The sequence below is a fragment of the Cibotium barometz genome, chromosome 38 (genome assembly GCF_041138505.1).
Source record: "Cibotium barometz isolate CiBa-2024 chromosome 38, ASM4113850v1, whole genome shotgun sequence".
NCBI classification, from domain to species: Eukaryota; Viridiplantae; Streptophyta; class Polypodiopsida; order Cyatheales; family Cibotiaceae; genus Cibotium; species Cibotium barometz.
This window is the reverse complement of record NC_141083.1, coordinates 35,011,029-35,028,954: the sequence shown is the minus strand read 5'-3', so window position 1 is coordinate 35,028,954 and position 17,926 is coordinate 35,011,029. Positions and strand designations below refer to the sequence as shown.

At 43.4% G+C, this 17,926-nt stretch overlaps 1 protein-coding gene across 2 annotated transcripts in view; it reads right to left on the bottom strand.

Annotated features, from left to right (window-relative positions):
* The window catches only part of LOC147616636 (leucine-rich repeat protein 1-like), a 31,798-nt gene extending 17,495 nt beyond the window's left edge, over window positions 1-14,303 (bottom strand). The window contains exons 1-3 of one of the 2 annotated variants that reach the window (XM_086777692.1): window positions 14,126-14,303; window positions 13,887-14,019; window positions 13,717-13,794 (exon numbers count right to left, since the gene is read on the bottom strand). In XM_086777692.1, coding sequence (XP_086633818.1) covers window positions 13,717-13,794; window positions 13,887-14,019; window positions 14,126-14,195 — 281 coding nt within the window. In that variant the 5' untranslated portion in view covers window positions 14,196-14,303. The remainder of the gene's footprint in view (window positions 1-13,716; window positions 13,795-13,886; window positions 14,020-14,125) is intronic. The other variant, XM_086777693.1, reaches the window with a different exon arrangement.
* Between the last annotated feature and the right edge of the window lie 3,623 nt (window positions 14,304-17,926).

Sequence of the window (17,926 nt, the reverse complement as noted above, 5' to 3'; positions counted from 1 at the left end):
GGTTTTGCTGCTGTAATGGCTGATTTACAGCCCTTGGTTGTTGTCCATGATGTCCATCATCATCAAAGATGACTCTGCTAGGCTCCTGTTGCCTTGCAAGCTCCTTATACATGCATGTTTCATCAAAAATGACATCATTGCTGCGTATAATCTTTCTATTCACGGGATCCCAAAGTCTATTCCCCATTTCACCTCTGTCACCATATCCTAGGAATATACATTTGTGAGACTTAGGATCAAGTTTGGTGCGCATTTCCCTGCGTATGTGCACGTACGCAACGCAACCAAACACTCTCAAGTGCTTGTATGACGGAGGCTTCCCTGTCCATACTTCCTCTGGCACTTTTCCACCAAGCCTCGTGTTAGGTGACCTGTTTATAAGATGAACGGCTGTCATAACAGCTTCAGCCCAAAAACCATGAGGTAATGCAGCATGTGACAACATAGAACGGACCTTCTCCTGTATGGTCCTGTTCATCCTCTCTGCTGTCCCGTTTTGTGGAGGATCATAAGGAGTAGAGAGCTCCCTCTTGATGCCTTTAGCATCACAAAAGTCCTGAAACTGTTTGGACATATACTCTCCACCATTGTCGGAACGCAAAGCCTTCAGTGTTTTGCCAGTTTGATTCTCAACAAGAGCAACAAACTTCTGAAACACTGAGAATGTATCACTCTTCAAACGAAGAGGATAGACCCACACCTTACGTGTGGCATCATCAATAAAAGACACAAAGTATTTTGCCCCTCCCAAAGAAAGCTGAGGCATCTCACATACATCTGTATGCACAAGCTCTAACTGAGCATCTTTCTGTCCAAGAGCTTTCTTGTGGGGGCACTGGAGTTGCCTGCCATATATACAATGCTCACAAAACTGAAAACTTGAAAACTTTAGAGAAGGCAAGTAACCCAAACGAGCTCCATTCCCTTGACACTCATGTGTCCCAACCGGCTATGCCACATAGAAATTTCCGGCAGCTCGGTTGTGACGAACAGCTGCATGCATGAAGTAAAGAGTGTCCACCTTAGAGCCTCTGGCAACAACCAGTGAGCCCTTACTAATCTTCCACTTTCCACGACCAAATGTGGTAGCATAATCAGCATCATCAAGCTATCCAGTAGAAAGCAGGTTCTTCTTGATCTCAAGCACATGCCTGACATCATGGAGCATAAGCTGTGAGCCATCTGAAAACACAAGCCTCACATCACCTCTGCCAAGAATCTTGCATGCATGGTTATCACCCAAATAAACCACTCCTTCATTGCCAGCAGTATACCTGACAAACAAGTCTCTGCAACCTGTGACATGAAAGGAGGCACCTGAATCAATGATCCATGAGTGCATACCATGACCACCTGTAAGAAGTGAATGGGCATCAAGGGAAGACGTAAATAGGACCTCATCCTCACTGCCACCTGCATGTGACACATTGATTTCTTCAATCTTGACTCCACTTTTGCCCTTTGGCTTTACATCTTTGGCTTCATCTTTGTCTTTGTCTTTGCCTTTTCCCTTTTCTTTTCGATCATTTTTCCATTTGTAGCATTGCTTTTTAATGTGTCCCTTCTTGCCACAATAATGGCATTCCAAATCCTTTTTGGAGCGAGACTTGCTCCTTCCCCGTTCTTGGCTTTTTCCCCTTTGTTGGGATCTCCCACGTGCATTCATTGCATTGGACTTTCCAAAAGAGTTGTTTTTCCTGTTCATCTCTTCTTGAAGAAGAGCACCCTCAACATCTGCATATGACAGCATAGCATGCGAATTGCTAGTGGCTGTCCTGAATGTATCCCAACTCTCTGGCAAAGTGCATAAGAGAAAAGTGGCTTTGAACTCATCGTCCATTGCCAACTTTTGATTTATAACTTGGCTGACAATACCATTACACTCATTTAGATGGACTGTCATAGACGCCCCTTCCTTCATCTGAAGACCTATGAGTTTCTTCAACCAATACACTTTGCTTGAGACACTTTGCTGGGCATACAAGTCCTGCAATCTCTGCCACATTCCCCAAGCTGTCTTCTCTTCACGAATGGGAGTTAGAATTAGGGTTAGAGTAATTCATGTGGGAGACATACACAGAGAGAACAAGGGAGAGAGAGAGAGAGAGAGTTGTGGGGATAAGTCAACTCATGGGAATGAGTGTGTGACTCCCCTATCACACATGTATATTGCACTAGTACACATAGTGCACTTAGTACATTAAAAGTACTAAGTGTACTATGTACTATAACTTATGGGCTTGTACACACTATAAGGGTGGGCATTATGCCTTTACCCCAACAACATAATACCTGCAACCTCCCATAGACATGGTCTTCGTAGGACCCCCATACATCTGAATGCACAACATCTAGTGCATTTCTGCTCACATATCTGTTACGTGGAAATACATGCTTTGTTTGCTTTCCAAATTGGCATGCTTCATATATTCTCTGCATACCTTTCACTTTAAACTTTGGCAGCCCTGTTACAATTCCTTTAGTCTGCATAGACTTCATTCTCTGCACATTCACATGTCCAATTCTTTTATGCCAAATGTCTGTGTCTGCAACAATTCCTGAACCATTTGCAAACATCGCAGCACTCATTTCAGGCATGTCTACATTCAACGTAAACATTCTGCCCACTCTGTTGCCTTTTGCAACCAACCTGCACTTGTCTTTCAAGTCTTCAACATAACAACCATCAGGGTTAAACCGAACCTGCAAACCCTGCTCAATCATCTGGCCAACTGAAACCAGATTCTTTGTTATGTTCGGAACGTGAAGTACATCTGCAAGGTACTTCACTTTGCCATCCTGCATAGACAATGGCACATCTCCAACATGGGCAATTGGATGAGCAGTGTCATCCCCTGTTTCCACAAAACCTGGTCGTTCAAAGTTTTTCATCTCCTTGAACCACTCCCCATGACTTGTCATGTGGTTCGAAGCACCTGAATCCACATACCATACATCATCTTTTTGTGCTGCTTGAACATTTTCAGACATGGCATTCACGACATGCTGCATAACAAACAACCTTTCATTATCCTCATTGTTTCTGCTTGAGGATGCATAGTTGTTCTGCTGCACTTTCCCATTTTGCATGTCAGCCTGCTTCTTATAACATTCTGCCTGCACATGTCTAGGCTTACGAGAATAAAAGCATTCACGTGCATCATTATATTGCCTTTGCCAATTTCCACATCCTCTTTGACTCCCCCTGCCTCTGAATTTGCCTCTTCCACCTGTGCGTTGTTGATGTTGTTGTTGTGTATTCTGGGACTGTTGTTGTTGCTGCTGCTGGCCATAATTCTGATTACCTGTTCGGCCACCTCCTTGACTGCGTTCACGGCCTCCTCTACCTCGTCCTCTTCCTGAACTTGTGTAGAAGGCATGTTGCTCTCAACTGTTTTTGTTTTGTTAAGACTGTTGGTCTTCACCCAAGCTCTTCTCTTCTATAATCAGCATAGACACCAAATCTATAAAGTTGGGAATGTTTTCCCGAGTCTGAATAGACGTCTTGAACGCCTTGTATTGTGGCCCGAGACCACGTAGACAGACTTCCACCTTATCATCATCATCTACTGACACACCAATAGATGCAAGGGATTCCACAATAGCCTTTATCTTCAATACATAGTCATTCACAGACATGCTCTTTTTCTCCACAGTATGAAGTTCATTCTTCAACTGTATCTTACGTGCCTTGGTATTTGTTTCATAGAGTTTTACCAAGGTGTCCCACGCCTCCTTGGGGGACTTGGCATCCTGAATGTGCCCAATCATGGTGTCATGTATACTAATGGAGAGCCACTACATAACTTTCTTGGCTCCTTGGTTCCAGTCTTTAAACTCTTTCACATCTGCAGCAGTCGGATTTATGTCCGGTATCTCCGGTACCTCTTCATACTCACCTTCTATGTAGTCCCAATAGCCCTTTCCCATCAGGAAATTCGTCAACCTGAACCTCCAAGCATGGAAGTTGTTCTTATCAAGCTTCTCAGCCACAATCTGGGTTATGCCATCATTTGACATCTTGCCAGACACACAATTTTACCAGAAACAACACTCTGGTTTGTCCTGCACAAACTGTTGTATTTTCTGCAGCGGTACTGTAGTACTCTCAAATGTCACAACCAGTGACTTCAATATGCATACATACACCCAATGGCAACTGTTGACCTCTTTGCAGCACCCACAGTGTCTGCACAGCCAATCTGTCTTCTTGCAGTTCTTAAAACAGTTTTCTACAGAGAATCGATGACTTACCCGCAGTGCTCGAAATCGCCTGCTTTCTGAAAAACGGAGGTCCAGACGCATCCGAAACGCGTTTTCGGCCCAGAAAAGCGTATCTTGAGGCTTTTCAGTTGAGGTCAAATGTTTAGAAGCCGAGGGGATGTCACCATTTGGCCATCCATTTGGTCCTATTGGAAGGTTGGCGATTTCGAGCGTGTGATCTATGGCTAGAAGGTGCCTTGGATTATCCCATAAGTGGAAGCATGGGAAGTTGAAGAGCCATAAATAGGCTAGAGTGGCACCTTGTCATAATCATCTCCTCCGGCCGGTGTTTTGGGAGGCAACTCACCGGGAGATGGCAGCCCGATGGAGGGATGCTCCTGTGCCCGTTGGGGGTGTTCGTGGAGCTCGTGATGCGTCTCTTACATGCATTAGTCTTCCGCTGCGCATTCTGACATGGTATCAGAGCCCGGACATGTGTGGTCCTAGGCGGCTCAGGCGTGTGTGGTCCTGGGCAACCCCCTCGCACCTCGGTGGCTTGCGGGGCTCGAATCGAGGGAGGGTGTTGCAAGGTTGGCGATTTCGAGCGTGTGATCTATGGCTAGAAGGTGCCTTGGATTATCCCATAAGTGGAAGCATGGGAAGTTGAAGAGCCATATATAGGCTAGAGTGGCACCTTGTCAATAATCATCTCCTCCGGCCGGTGTTTTGGGAGGCAGCTCACCGGGAGATGGGAGCCCGGTGGAGGGATATGCTGCAGTGCCCGTTGGGGTTGTTCGTGGAGCTCGATGGTGATGCGCCTCTTACATGCGTTAGTCTTCCGCTGCGCATTCTGACAGGTCCATCTCCATTTCTTCTATGGGACTGTCACTCCATAGAGCGGTCAGATTTGTGCCATGTTCACATGAGGCCAGGCCAGTGTCTCATGTGAAAGGGCCAATCATTTTGTGTCACATGGACGAGAACCAGTTTCGTGCCATCCATGTGTGACCAAGATCGTGCCATATAGACGGGAGCCTGTATCGTGCCACCTGTGTATGGCCAGGACAATGTCTTGTCCATGGTACTGTCACTCCATGGAAGGACCCGTGTTTGTAGTGCGTCTTGTCTATGGGACTGTCACTCCATAGGAAGGCCAAGATTCACATTCTGTCACGCCAGTTTTGTGCCCGACTAGAATGTTTTGTACAAGTTTCATGAAAGGGAGATTTTGTCCATTACATGTGAACGTGCATCCATCTTTGTATGTTGGATTTGTTTTCGCGTGATTTATTTTCGTGTGACTGCCTGTTATGTCATGCCAGTGCACTGGACAGGGACACCCTCCAGTGTACCATGGGGAAGTGTCTGTCTTCTAACATGTTTTATTGCATGTGAACAGGTGGTAAGTTTGGCATATTCATTTATTTTAAATATTGTCATTCTAACATGTTTTATTGCATGTGAACAGGTGGTAAGTTTGGCATATTCATTTATTTTAAATGTTGTCATTCCAACCTTTGTATTTATAAGGCTATGTGTTCACACTCATTAAAGCTATTAACCATAGGTACTAATAAGTGTGGGTGTCCACAAATCATTTAAAGAAGGTCATGTACTTCTCATGTAAATTAATTACACTTAAAGTGGTTGGGAAAGGCCACGTATGTGTGAAGGTGAGAAGGAAAGGTGGCAGCCAGAAACCCGACTGCACTCTCTCTCTCTCTCTCTCTCTCTCTCTCTCTCTCTCTCTTTGAAGATATTTGCAGCAAGAAAAACCCGATTGCTTTTCTCTCTCTTTTTCCGACGTACTGCAGCAAAACCGACTTCTCTCCCTCTCTCTCATGATCCGCAGCAAACCGTCAGTACCTCACGACATTATCCGAGCAAAGTTTGCTGCGCCTCCTATGATGGTAGAGGCCATATTCCAGACTTTATGCCTGCTAGACAGATTCAAAGAGATGCCACATGACGAATTGTCATACAACATGGCCTAGACATGGATCATCTACCACCATTCCAGTATGACATGGATGCACCACATATTCGTCTCTCTCATAGTGAGAGGAGCAGAGTATTGAGACAGGACCTATGGCAGCTCTATACACGAGAGACATGGATATACTATACACGAGAGACATGGATATCGCCTACACAGCCTCTTCCACCGAAGATGCTATACTACAGAGATCACTTCATGAGTATCACTGATGATGGATTTATAGAGAGGCCTAGATACATGGAGGGCTTTTTACCACACGGTTCCCGAGTGACTATTGGTCAGCTTAGAGTTTCATCACATCGATTGGAGATCGACTGGCAGAGCAGCATGGATCCCCCGAGAGGAGAGAGGGTATGCACATTGTGCAGAGAGGAGGTGGAGAGTGAGGAGCATTATGTATGCAGATGCAGAGCATATACAGCCATCAGAGAGAGATATCCCATTTTATTCAGAGAGCCACATTCCCTACTCCAGATCTTTGAGGCAGTAGACCAACGCATACTGGGGAGATTCATTCTAGACATACAACGTCACAGAGAGACATCATTACAGGCTCAGACAGCTCCAGAGGGGGGACGACAGACACAAATTACTACATTTTTTCAGAGATCCATCCCACTCCCAACCCCTACACGGCAGGGAATTACTCTCCAGAGAGCAGAGACACTCAGAGCCCGCAGGAGACAGAGGACACCTGGCTTTCGAACACCACGCCTATACCAGAGAGAGATGACAGAGATCAGAGCTCAGTTTCACAGAGGGTGTGGAGCGACTAGCTCGCTTCAGAGCAAACCCAAGCATGTTCTTGAGGGAGCTGTGGACACCCCCTTCATTGATGTATACCATTTTATTCCCCCAGTATGGTACAGGATGCTAGCTAGGTTGCATATCATGATTGTATACTCCATGCATATAGCTTTGCATTCTCCTAGTAGTAGAGCTCCATCCCCTCCCCCACTCATTGTACTTATTGCACACCCAGATTCAGCTTTTTAGTTCAATACTTTTTCATTTTGTTGGGATGACAGAGGATACCCCTGTAATATGCGGAAGCTTCGGAGAAGGATCGGTACTTCAAAACTCAGAAATCAGCACTCTTTTCGCGACGGAATTAACGCACAAACTGAAAGACGATGTGCAGAAAATAGAGAGAGAAGGGGGAGATGGAGAAGGACACAGTATTGGGTCCCAATTACCCTCTGTAGGGCCCCCACCACGGATGGTGTATTTTCTTTATTAGAATGATGTAAATCTGAAACAAATACAAAGTACTTGACCTTTTCTTGGCTGGAAAACCTGCCCTTGACCTTCAGTCCTTCACCCCTTTGCTTTAGCAATGTTCTTGGCTGTCCTGGCCCTTGGTTGCTTGGAGCACTTGGTGAATTATGAGATGACTACAATGAATTCTTGGCTGGGCTTTTATACTTCTCATATCATCCAGTCGGCTGGCTTCAGGGAGCTCCACGACTGAGTTTTATTAAATAAGTGTTTTCACACTATGAATACCTTCTGTCCAGCCTGCGCATGTGTTCACACTGCTGTCCAGCCTGCGCAGCCTTCTGGGGCAGCATCCTGGCTGCTGGGCACCATGCACATGAACCAAGAAGAGTCCCCTGACTGCTGGACAGCCCTGCGCAAGGGTACTGTACTGCTGGGCAGTCTGTGTGGGCTGTCCCACACTTGGCTGACAGCCATTCTAGACCTTGTTGCCCAGCCGGCTGGCTGTCCCAAGGCCCTAAGGCTGGCCGACAGCCCTTCCAGCCCAAGCCATGGCTGGTGGGCACAATGTGGGCCCTCCTGGCCCCTTGGGGGTGGTTCTACACCTCCCCCATGCCCACACTACAAGTGCAAGTGCAAGATCTTCTAACTTGGGGCAGCCCTATGGGCTGGCCCCATCTCTACATGCAAACCTACATGCCTACAGAGGCCTGGCATCCAGTTGCAAACCAGATACACAGCACATCTGACATCATTCCAGAGGGAGACTCACAGCGCGGACTGGCACTGCTTCATGTGCAGGACAATGCACACCTGACCTTGGACTCATGTGCAGGACGATGCACACCTGACCTCGGACGACTAAGATGGATCCCTGGCTGACTCGTCCCGGACTGGGCTCACATGGGACCAGTTCACCATCCCAGGTCCTGCACCTTCTGTACAGAAATGTCTACGTGGCATCCAAGTGCGGGATGCACGTGACAACCCCATATAGGTACACCGATTTGTCTCATAGGCCGAGTTCGGTCTTTTGGAAGACGTTAATAAAATCTTTCTTTCTCCGAAGGCTAGCACATGTAGAATCGTGGGCTGCAGCCTGTATTTGAGTCCATGCTTCAGCCCATACAACCTCTTATCATTTGAACAAGCCCTATTTGCTGTTGGTACTTGCTCTATACTGTTCTGCACAGCCTGTACCTACCTGCTGTTGCAACCAGAACATTGCTCTGCCTGCACAATATACCTGCCCGTACCAGTCTTGTACCTCCCGTACATGTACATAGATAGATACACCTAATTTTCGAATAAGCAAGTTGGTGGAACTGCTGGGCTTCACATGGAAATGGCAAATAATTCATTCATGCTGTAAAAATCCAAGTTTTCTCCTCTTTTATCTAATAAGATTTTTTTGTATAAATCAAATATCTTTAATTCATTTTGCAAAATTTCTTTTACAAATGTTTCTTCTCTCTCTCACTTTGGGAGTCTATGAGAGCTAGTTGTCCCTGTGTTTGCCCTGACCGTGCTCTCAAGTTTTGAGAGCCAGTGAAGGTGATTGGGCTTGGGAATTTGGGAGCAATGCTTCATTTGGAGAACCAAGTTTTCTTCTCTCCGTGGTGAATCACCCTGCCAGGTGTTAGTACGAGCGTGCCCACTGGTGCACGGTCCCGGAAAACCAGTGTAGTGCGGGTGCCTAGCCCAGTTAAGGTGGGAGACTGCCTGCGACACGGTCTTCATCTACAAATGGATTCATCACCGATAACATCTACAGTATTTGGCACATTTGTATTCACTCCATGTATGGAGAAGTTTGGCTTAAGAGCCCTTGAAACTTGTAATCATCAAATACTCCAAGAAATACATATTGTATTGAGAGGGGGGTCGGCCCTTTCTGGCCCTAGTGTGGTGTCAAGTTGTGTCTTGTTATTTTCAGATTTTGTGAATGATTGTGCTCTACATTTATATATATCTATATATATACCTAGATGAATCCATGAACATGCCCAAATTCACCTTTCAGGAACGTGCATGTTATATACTCATGGTAGTCAACGCCCAAGACTATATAACTATCAACTCCATTATGCATAGTATGGACTAGATGCTACGACATCCCCACTAACGTCATCAGTGCCCAATAGTGGGTGTAGAACTCTGTATCAAGATATGCTCTCACACACGCACTCCACACACACACACACACACACACGAGCATATATTCACACAGCCCTTCGTGCTGAGTTTTTGTCAAACCTCCGAAGATGCAGGGCAGACTCAGCCATAATGAAGCCTAGCACTAAGGGGAGTAGCAAATAGAAAGAATTAGTACAGCAAAGAAGTAGTTGATAGGACAATGCACCGCTAAAGATAGAAAGAATTAGCACAATATCAACTAGCCGCAACTCGGATGAAAACTTCACAATGTGAAATCTGCATGTCCGCTAATAAGGCTGAATTATATACCTAGATGAATCCAGGAACATGCCCAAATTTACCTTTTAGGAACGTGCATGTTATATACTCATGGTAGTCAACCCACAAGACTATACAACTATCAACTCCATTATGCATAGTATGGACTAGATACTACATCATCCCGATTCCCCACTAACATCATCAGTGCCCAATAGTGGGTGTAGAACTCTGTATCAAGATATGCTCTCACACACGCACTCCACACACACACACACCCACATAAGAGCATATATTCACACAAAGCCCTTTGTACTAAGTTTCTGTCAAACCTCCGGAGATGCAAGGCAGACTAAGCCAAAATGAAGCCTAGCACTAAGAGGAGTAGCAAATAGAAAGAATTAGTACAACAAATAAGTAGTTGATAGGGCAAATGCACCGCTAAAGATAGAAAGAATTAGCATAATATCAACCGGCCGCAAATCTAAATTTGTGCATTTGTTTTCCAATTGTGATTGGTCTCCAGTGTGGAGCAGTTGCACAGCGGTTGGCGGAGCCACTAGTTAGTACTGGTAATACTAAGTACACAGCAGCAGGTGGCGTACGTCAGCAGCATAGGCAGCAAACAGCAGCAGCTCAGTCGTATAGAAGCAGCATCACTTATGTGAAGTGGTGGCGAGCAACCAACTAACAGCGACAGCAATGGAGAGGATCTACTGGAGCCTGGAGGTGGCGACAACCAGCCAGGCAGTGTTGGAGGCGGCAACTACAAGTGGCGCAGGTCAGCTTCAATCGGCATCAAGCTCTGATACCAAATGTTACCTAAGGGAAAGCAGATCAAAAAGCTTGCAGAAATCACACTCCATGCATCGCCTCTTTGTCCTCTGCAAATTTAGGGTAGCTCTGATACCAACTGTCAAGTAATCTAGGCTTCTCACAACGGAATCCTTCCAAGATCACCTAAATACAGGACAATCACGTATTAATTCAAATTAGTGTTCCGCAAGCTAGCTCACCACCCAATCATAGATCTCGTACAACAGAGGATCTCGCCCAAACATAGGGAAATCGACTAAGACTCCGTCCATAAAAACCACACCAATCAGCCCTCGCATCCCATACCACGAAGACCTACCCTATGGAACCATCGGTGGACAATCTACATCAAGCATGGACACTCGGTCGTGGATTGCACCCATGGTCTAGCCAGAGTCCATCTTATCACATGACAATACAATACAACAATCCACTTGTCACATAACCCTCACTTATACACATTAGAATATTGTGCATCTCAGTGTTGGGGACCATGCCTATTTATTGGGGTTTTATCCATTTCCTCTTGATTGGAGGTCGTGGAGCAGTCTGCCAGCTCCTTACCTCCCTCTATAAAGGGCCTCCTCATCATCACTCTTTGTATCCAATCCTTCCACATTGTACAGCTCTCTTGCTGGCTATTGCCATTGTAAAAGCCTCATGCTATAATAAAGGTGATCTTGTCAACAAGTGCTCTCTCTCTCTCTTTTTTCTTGTCTATGCTTCCACCTCTGCATACTCCAACATGGTATCAGACGACCAGGTCCCAGCTGCTCTCATCAACGTTTTGATTCCCTCTCCTCCTACGTTTCTGGCTTCAGAAGGCGGCTGCGTTTCTGGCTTCAAAAGGTGGCTGCATTGTCTTTTCTGCTGGCTGCATTTTTTTCTTCTGCTGATCCTCCGTTTTCTACCTCTTCACATCAGTGTTTTCTCTTCTGGAGGTGCTCCTACCTTGTGCAACCCCTGCAAGGTGCCAAGGTGCAAGTCCAAGTGGCTGGTGGTGTAGTGGCTGCTGTTTTTACAGTCAGGCCAGCTTCTGGAGGTGTTTATTCGCGGTTGGTGCAACCCGACAAGCGGCCCCAACAACCCAACTTCTTCCCCGGCTTCCCCTCCCTCCGGTTGGGTGTTTCCAGTGTGTTTTGGTGGGCTGTTTTGCTGCTGTCCAGCCTCTTTCTCTCTCAAATTTGAGACGGGGCTGATTGATCCTTGTGCTTCGCTTCGTTGGAAAGTGCTGGATAGGAGTTTCGGATTGCTGAGATTTGTGATTGGCGTACTTTGTTGCACTGAATATGGCTCCCCCTTGTACAAACAAGGAGGACAAGTTGGATGGAACCAACTATGCCCATTGGAAGCTGAATATGCGGATTCTTCTCTGCTGGCGGCGTTTTTTTCTTCTGCTGATCCTCCGTTTTCTACCTCTTCACATCAATGTTTTCTCTTCTGGAGGTGCTCCTGCCCTGAGCAACCCCTGCAAGGTGCCAAGGTGCAAGTCCAAGTGGTTGGTGGTGTAGTGGCTGCTGTTCTTACAGTCAGGCCAGCTTCTGGAGGTGTTTATTCACGTGTGGTGCAACCCGACAAGCAGCCCAACAACCCGACTTCTTCCCCGGCTTCCCCTCCCTCCGGTTGGGTGTTTCCAGTGTGTTTTGGCGGGCTGTTTTGCTGCTGTCCAGCCTCTTTGTCTCTCAGATTTGAGAGGGGGCTGATTGATCCTTGTGCTTCGCTTCGTTGGAAAGTGCTCAAGAGGTGTTTTGGATTGCTGAGATTTGTGATTGGCGTACTTTGTTGCTGTGAATATGGCTCCCCCTTGTACAAACAAGGAGGACAAGTTGGATGGAACCAACTATGCCCATTGGATGCTGAATATGCGGATCCCGTTCATCCATAAGGGTTGTGGGAGATTGTTCAGGGCAATGAGAAGAAGCCCGAGCGTCCTCAGAACTCGAGGCGTTGGACCTAGGCTTAGGAGGATGAATTCCTTGCGGAAATACAAGACTGGAAGGATCGTGATTCGAAGGCGCACTTAGTGCTTGTGCGGACAATTACAAAGGAGGTCTCACCGGCCGTGCGAACTCTTACCAGTGCACATCAAGTTTGGTCCTTCTCGAGCGGACAGTTACTTTGCAAGGGCAACTCTACGGTCTATTATTTCCTACTCGTAGTTCTATGTAGTCGTTCCTTATAAAGGCCAAGGTTTTGTGTGAAAATATGCCAAAATGATATTTTATCCAGCATCTCATGGGCTGGTCAGCAAGGTCGGTCTGTAGGACTGATCCACAACTCTATTCATTGCACATATGGTGACCACATTGTCCTTGGCCATGGGCACTTCACACACCTTTGTACAACTGCCCAATACACTGCCCTATTAGTTCACTCGTCCTCGGACCTTGCCCTATAGGCTATAGGGGGCTGCAGCTGAAAGTCATGTCCGTGTGCAACCAATTAAGGCATGAACATGACAAAGATGTAGATCATGCAAGCCATGACAAGCTCTCAAATGCAACAAATAAAACAATAGGAGGAGGAGGAATGCCAAGAATTGGAAGCCCTTAAAGTGATGGAATGAGAAGAGTGGGAAACTGAATTTAAGCTGGCCTAGTCAAGTCATAGTCGTTCAATACAAAACATATTTCATAGACAATTCATATGTTTCATAAATATATGAAATGTTTCTGAAAGGTTTCATACAAGAGGGGGAGGGGGGGTGAGGGATGGTTCTAAAACACTGTTCTGGCCAGGATTCAAGCCTAGATTACCCACAGATTCAGCGATTCACACCTTTATAAGCACAGGGCCACAAATTTTTTAAATTTAAAAGAACTGCCCAAAATGTGTTTCTAATGTACAAAGCATTTCTTGACGGTTGCGTAAGGCTTATATTGTTTGAAACATGTTTCAATGCAACTATGGATCAGGCAATAGTGCTCAAAAATTAACCATGATTCATATCTAGTATGATATCCTGTATCTTGGCCATTATCAAAATGAAACATGCTAAAGATCTCTACTAATTAAATTTTTAATCAATTAAAACAATAATTATAAGCAATGGAGAAAACACTCACAGTATAAATAAACCATCAAATAAGCAATGGTGAAGAGCACTTTGAAGGCATCTCCAAGTCAGCGGGTTTAAACATAAACTACGATAATCACCGTGTATAAATCAAATTTAGAAATCAAGAAGCATATTAGCATTGCCCTCAACATAGATGGGGGTATGTGTAAAGCTTACACTCTGGTCACGTGATTATCCTTGTTGCATGTGACATGAAACCAGGTGCAAGGGTTGACCAGGGTAGGGTCCCAGCTCTGCAAAACGTTGTCAGGGTCTGAAAGGCTCCTTCTAAAAGCGTGAAGGGCATCCCCTGTACACGCGCGCGCGCGCGCGCACACAGCAGGAAAAAATCAAAGGTTAATACTGTAGATCGGTGATTTGGAAACCTTAAACATGTTGAACCCATGCAAACGAACCTTCTAAGTTGCAGGCGGCAAATGGCAACAAGGCAGCCGCCGCAAGGAGCAGCAGGACACGAAACGCCATAGCCAGAAATCTTGCACGCGCTGAAATGGTCTCTATGATGCCGGGAGCCTACGCTTCTTAAACTTTAAATGGTTCTCCTGTGCTTGGCACTTGCTACAATTTCTCCCCAGCTCTAGACACATTTAATGTCTGAACCTAATAAGGACGTTTTTTTCTCAACCAATCAAAATAAAGACAACGTTTTTTTTTTTATGCTAGGATTGTTACTTTAGTCCTTAGGAAATTGAGCCAGGCACTTGAACAGTAGAGCTAGAAGACTCTGTTGTTGGGCTACTCCCCCATCCCCTAAAGGACAACGCATTAGACCAGTTTTCATTGCAAGAACACATCAAATATGTTGGTTTTATAACTAATTTATGTGAAATTTACTCCTTAAATAAGGGCTATGAAAACCTTTCGCCAGTTTTCTTTAATTTTGGCTTTAAACTATACACTATGATGCCATTTTTTTCTAGCAATACTTAGATGGAATGGTTGGCAAAGAGGATGATCATCACGGCATGTTATGAAGCCAAGTTTTGTAGGCTACCCACCATGATGGATTTCTACATGTCTTTTGGACAGTACATAAAGGGCTACAGAGGATGAAAACATTTGGCCAGTCTTCTTTAATTTCAACTTGAAAATATACACTATGATGCCTTTTTTTCTAGCAATACTTATATGAAATGGTTGACAAAAGAGGATGATCATCATCCATCTTATGAAGCCAAGTTTTGTAGGCTACCCACCATGATGGATTTCTACAAGTCTTTTGGACAGTACATAAAAGGCCAAAGGTTGATCACAAACCTTTCCCCATCATGACTATTTTCATTACAAATGGACAAGCAAGATCCAACAACTCTTAACACTCTAAGCCTCATAACAAGCTTAATGACATTTGTGAATTGTCTCTTCTCTTGTTCGTGGCATGTATGAAGGCCCTTAGTCATGAGGGATACTATAAACCAGTCGTAATACCCATTTGTAAAAGGATGTTCTACCATTATTTAATGCTTTTATTGTAAATAATAAGTATTCTTACGCAAACAATAAATGCACATCGAAACATATCTACACTAAATCCAAAATCTTCAAAAAAACAAAAATTACAAAATAAACCTCCACCCTTGCTTTGCTTGATGATTAACTTTTTATTGTGAATAATAACTATGCTTACACAAACAATAATTCTAATCAAAACATACCTACACTAAATTTTTTTTTTAAAAAAATAAACAAAATTCTAAACAATAAATAGAATTTTCTCCATCGTTATATCCATTAATGATTTTGATTAAACCATGCACCAACTCCTCACAATGTCCTGCATTAGGCTGAACCAAAAACAATAAAAGGATTCTCTCAAAAAAGGCATGACTTTGTTTTTTGGTCTTGCCGTGTGCAAGGCATTGTGAAGAATGCAAGAAATTTGTAAATAACAAATAGAATTTTCTCCAACGTTATATTCATTGATGACTTTGATTGAACCATACACCCCTCCCCACAATGTCCTATGTTAGGTTGAACCAAAACAATCGAAGGATTCTCTTAAAAAAGGCATGACTTTGTTTTGTGGTCTTACCTTATGCAAGGCATTGTGAAGAATGCAAGAAAATTGTTGTTGTGGTCAATAATCAAGAGATCCAAGGGTGGAGGTATATCTTATAATTTTTATTTCTAAAAATTATTGGATTTGGTGTAGATATGTTTTGATTAACATTTATAGTTTGTGTAAGTATAGTTATTGTTTATCGTAAAAGGTCAATCATCAAGAGATCCAAGGGTGGAGGATTTTTTTTAGATGTTTGAACTTGGTGTAGATATGTTTTCATCAACATTTATTATTTGTGTAAGTGTAGTATTGTTTATAATAGAAATACTAGGTAGGTAGTGGCATAGTGGCAAGACTCCCTTTTACAAGGGGTGTTTACAAATTTACTTATTTTTTAGTTGACAAAGAGAGAAGAAAAAGAAGAAGACAAAGGAAAATAATAATAACAATAAGAGAAGGGGGAGAGAGAGAGAGAGAGAGAGAGAGAGAGAGAGAGAGAGAGAGAGAGAGAGAGAGACTTTAACATCACCAAAAGTAATTATGAGACAAAATACAATAACATTTTAGGTCAAACAATGCATCCTTCCTCTTGTATCTCAAAATGTTGATTCAATGCCAAGGATAGAGGTGGACATATAATAGCATATACAAAGAAGTCTTTCTTACATATTTCTCATAAGCAAAATCTCTTTTAGATTTTACATTTTGTATGTGTTCATGCCTTCCTTTTGGGCCTAGAAGCTATTATCCATTTTCTGAAAGCTGTTGGGTGTGTGAGCATATGAGTAAGAGGGAGTCATATCTTATGTAGTAAAGAACGTGAAGCCCAAGAAGATGAAAAGCACGACTACTCTTAATTATCATGTCAAGATATGTATATACAAGGTGTAAGCCATATAAGGCTTTTAATCCAAAAATAGCCAACCTCCATGGTTTTTCTAGAACGCTATGCACCTAAGCTAGAATCTCAACTAGATGTTATAATTTTTATAAGGATGATAAATGAAGGAGATTGCTCTAAGGTTTTAACCAGCTAACAGAAGGCAAATCTAAACACTTCATGAGGATGATAAATGAAGGAGAATGCACTAAGGTTTTAACTAACTAAAAGAAGGCACATCTAAACACTTCATGAGGATGATAAATGAAGGAGAATGCACTGAGGTTTTAACCATCTAACAGAAGGCACATCTAAACACTTCATGAGGTCATAGTGTAGGGGGTATAATAAACAACTTTAAGAATTTGTTATGTGGCTATTTACACCTATTTGTTATGTGGCTATTTGTTATGTGGCTATTTACACCTATAACACTACAAGGGGGTATAATAAACAACTCTAAGAATTTGTTATGTGGCTATTTACACTTATAACCCCATACCGATGTCTTAAACTCATATTTTTTCCCCTTTTTTCTCCTCCTGTCGCTCGTCGCTATTTACGTCAATACATGGGCATGTTCTCATAAAATGCAAAAAAAGAGGGTAAAATGAGAGTTGATGTAGATCAGTTGATGAGGAATAAGATATGAGTTTTGAAAGGTATTTGTTGTTTGGATTAAACACATAGCCTCACTTATATGAGAGATTTATAAAATCTCAAAATCTTGACAACACAAGATATTAAAAAATCAAATTGACCTTTAATATTTAAGATTTATGAAACTAATCAATAAATATAAAATGTAGGTTATTTTTTTAGCGTTCATTTAACAATAATATTTTTTTGTGAGCTTTTGTTCCACGGGTTGCTGATGTGGCAATGTAGTGCTATGTAGCACATGTGGACATTACACAATTGGTTGTTAACCACTCTAGTTAACATTGCCTACACATTTTTTAGGAATCCATAGCACCCTTTTTGTACTTCAAGAATATCTCATGAAGTAATTAATAAAGTGATTGGTCATTGAGCTCAAACGCCAATGGGAAAGTTTCTAGACTTCATTGTAACATATAGTAAAGGAGCTAATGGAGCTAGTCAAGTAATACAAGAGACTATTTTTAGTCTGGATAGGCATAATATGAAAATAATTACTTGAAAGTATGTAGAGATCTTAGCTCATTCTTACACTTCCACAATATGTAGAAAATCTTATGCCAATAAGTTAATGGCTATGTTAAAAGCACCAATAAATTCTTGTGCTCAATCTCAATATTGACCAAGACGGTTGGAGTGGGTAAAAATGATTCA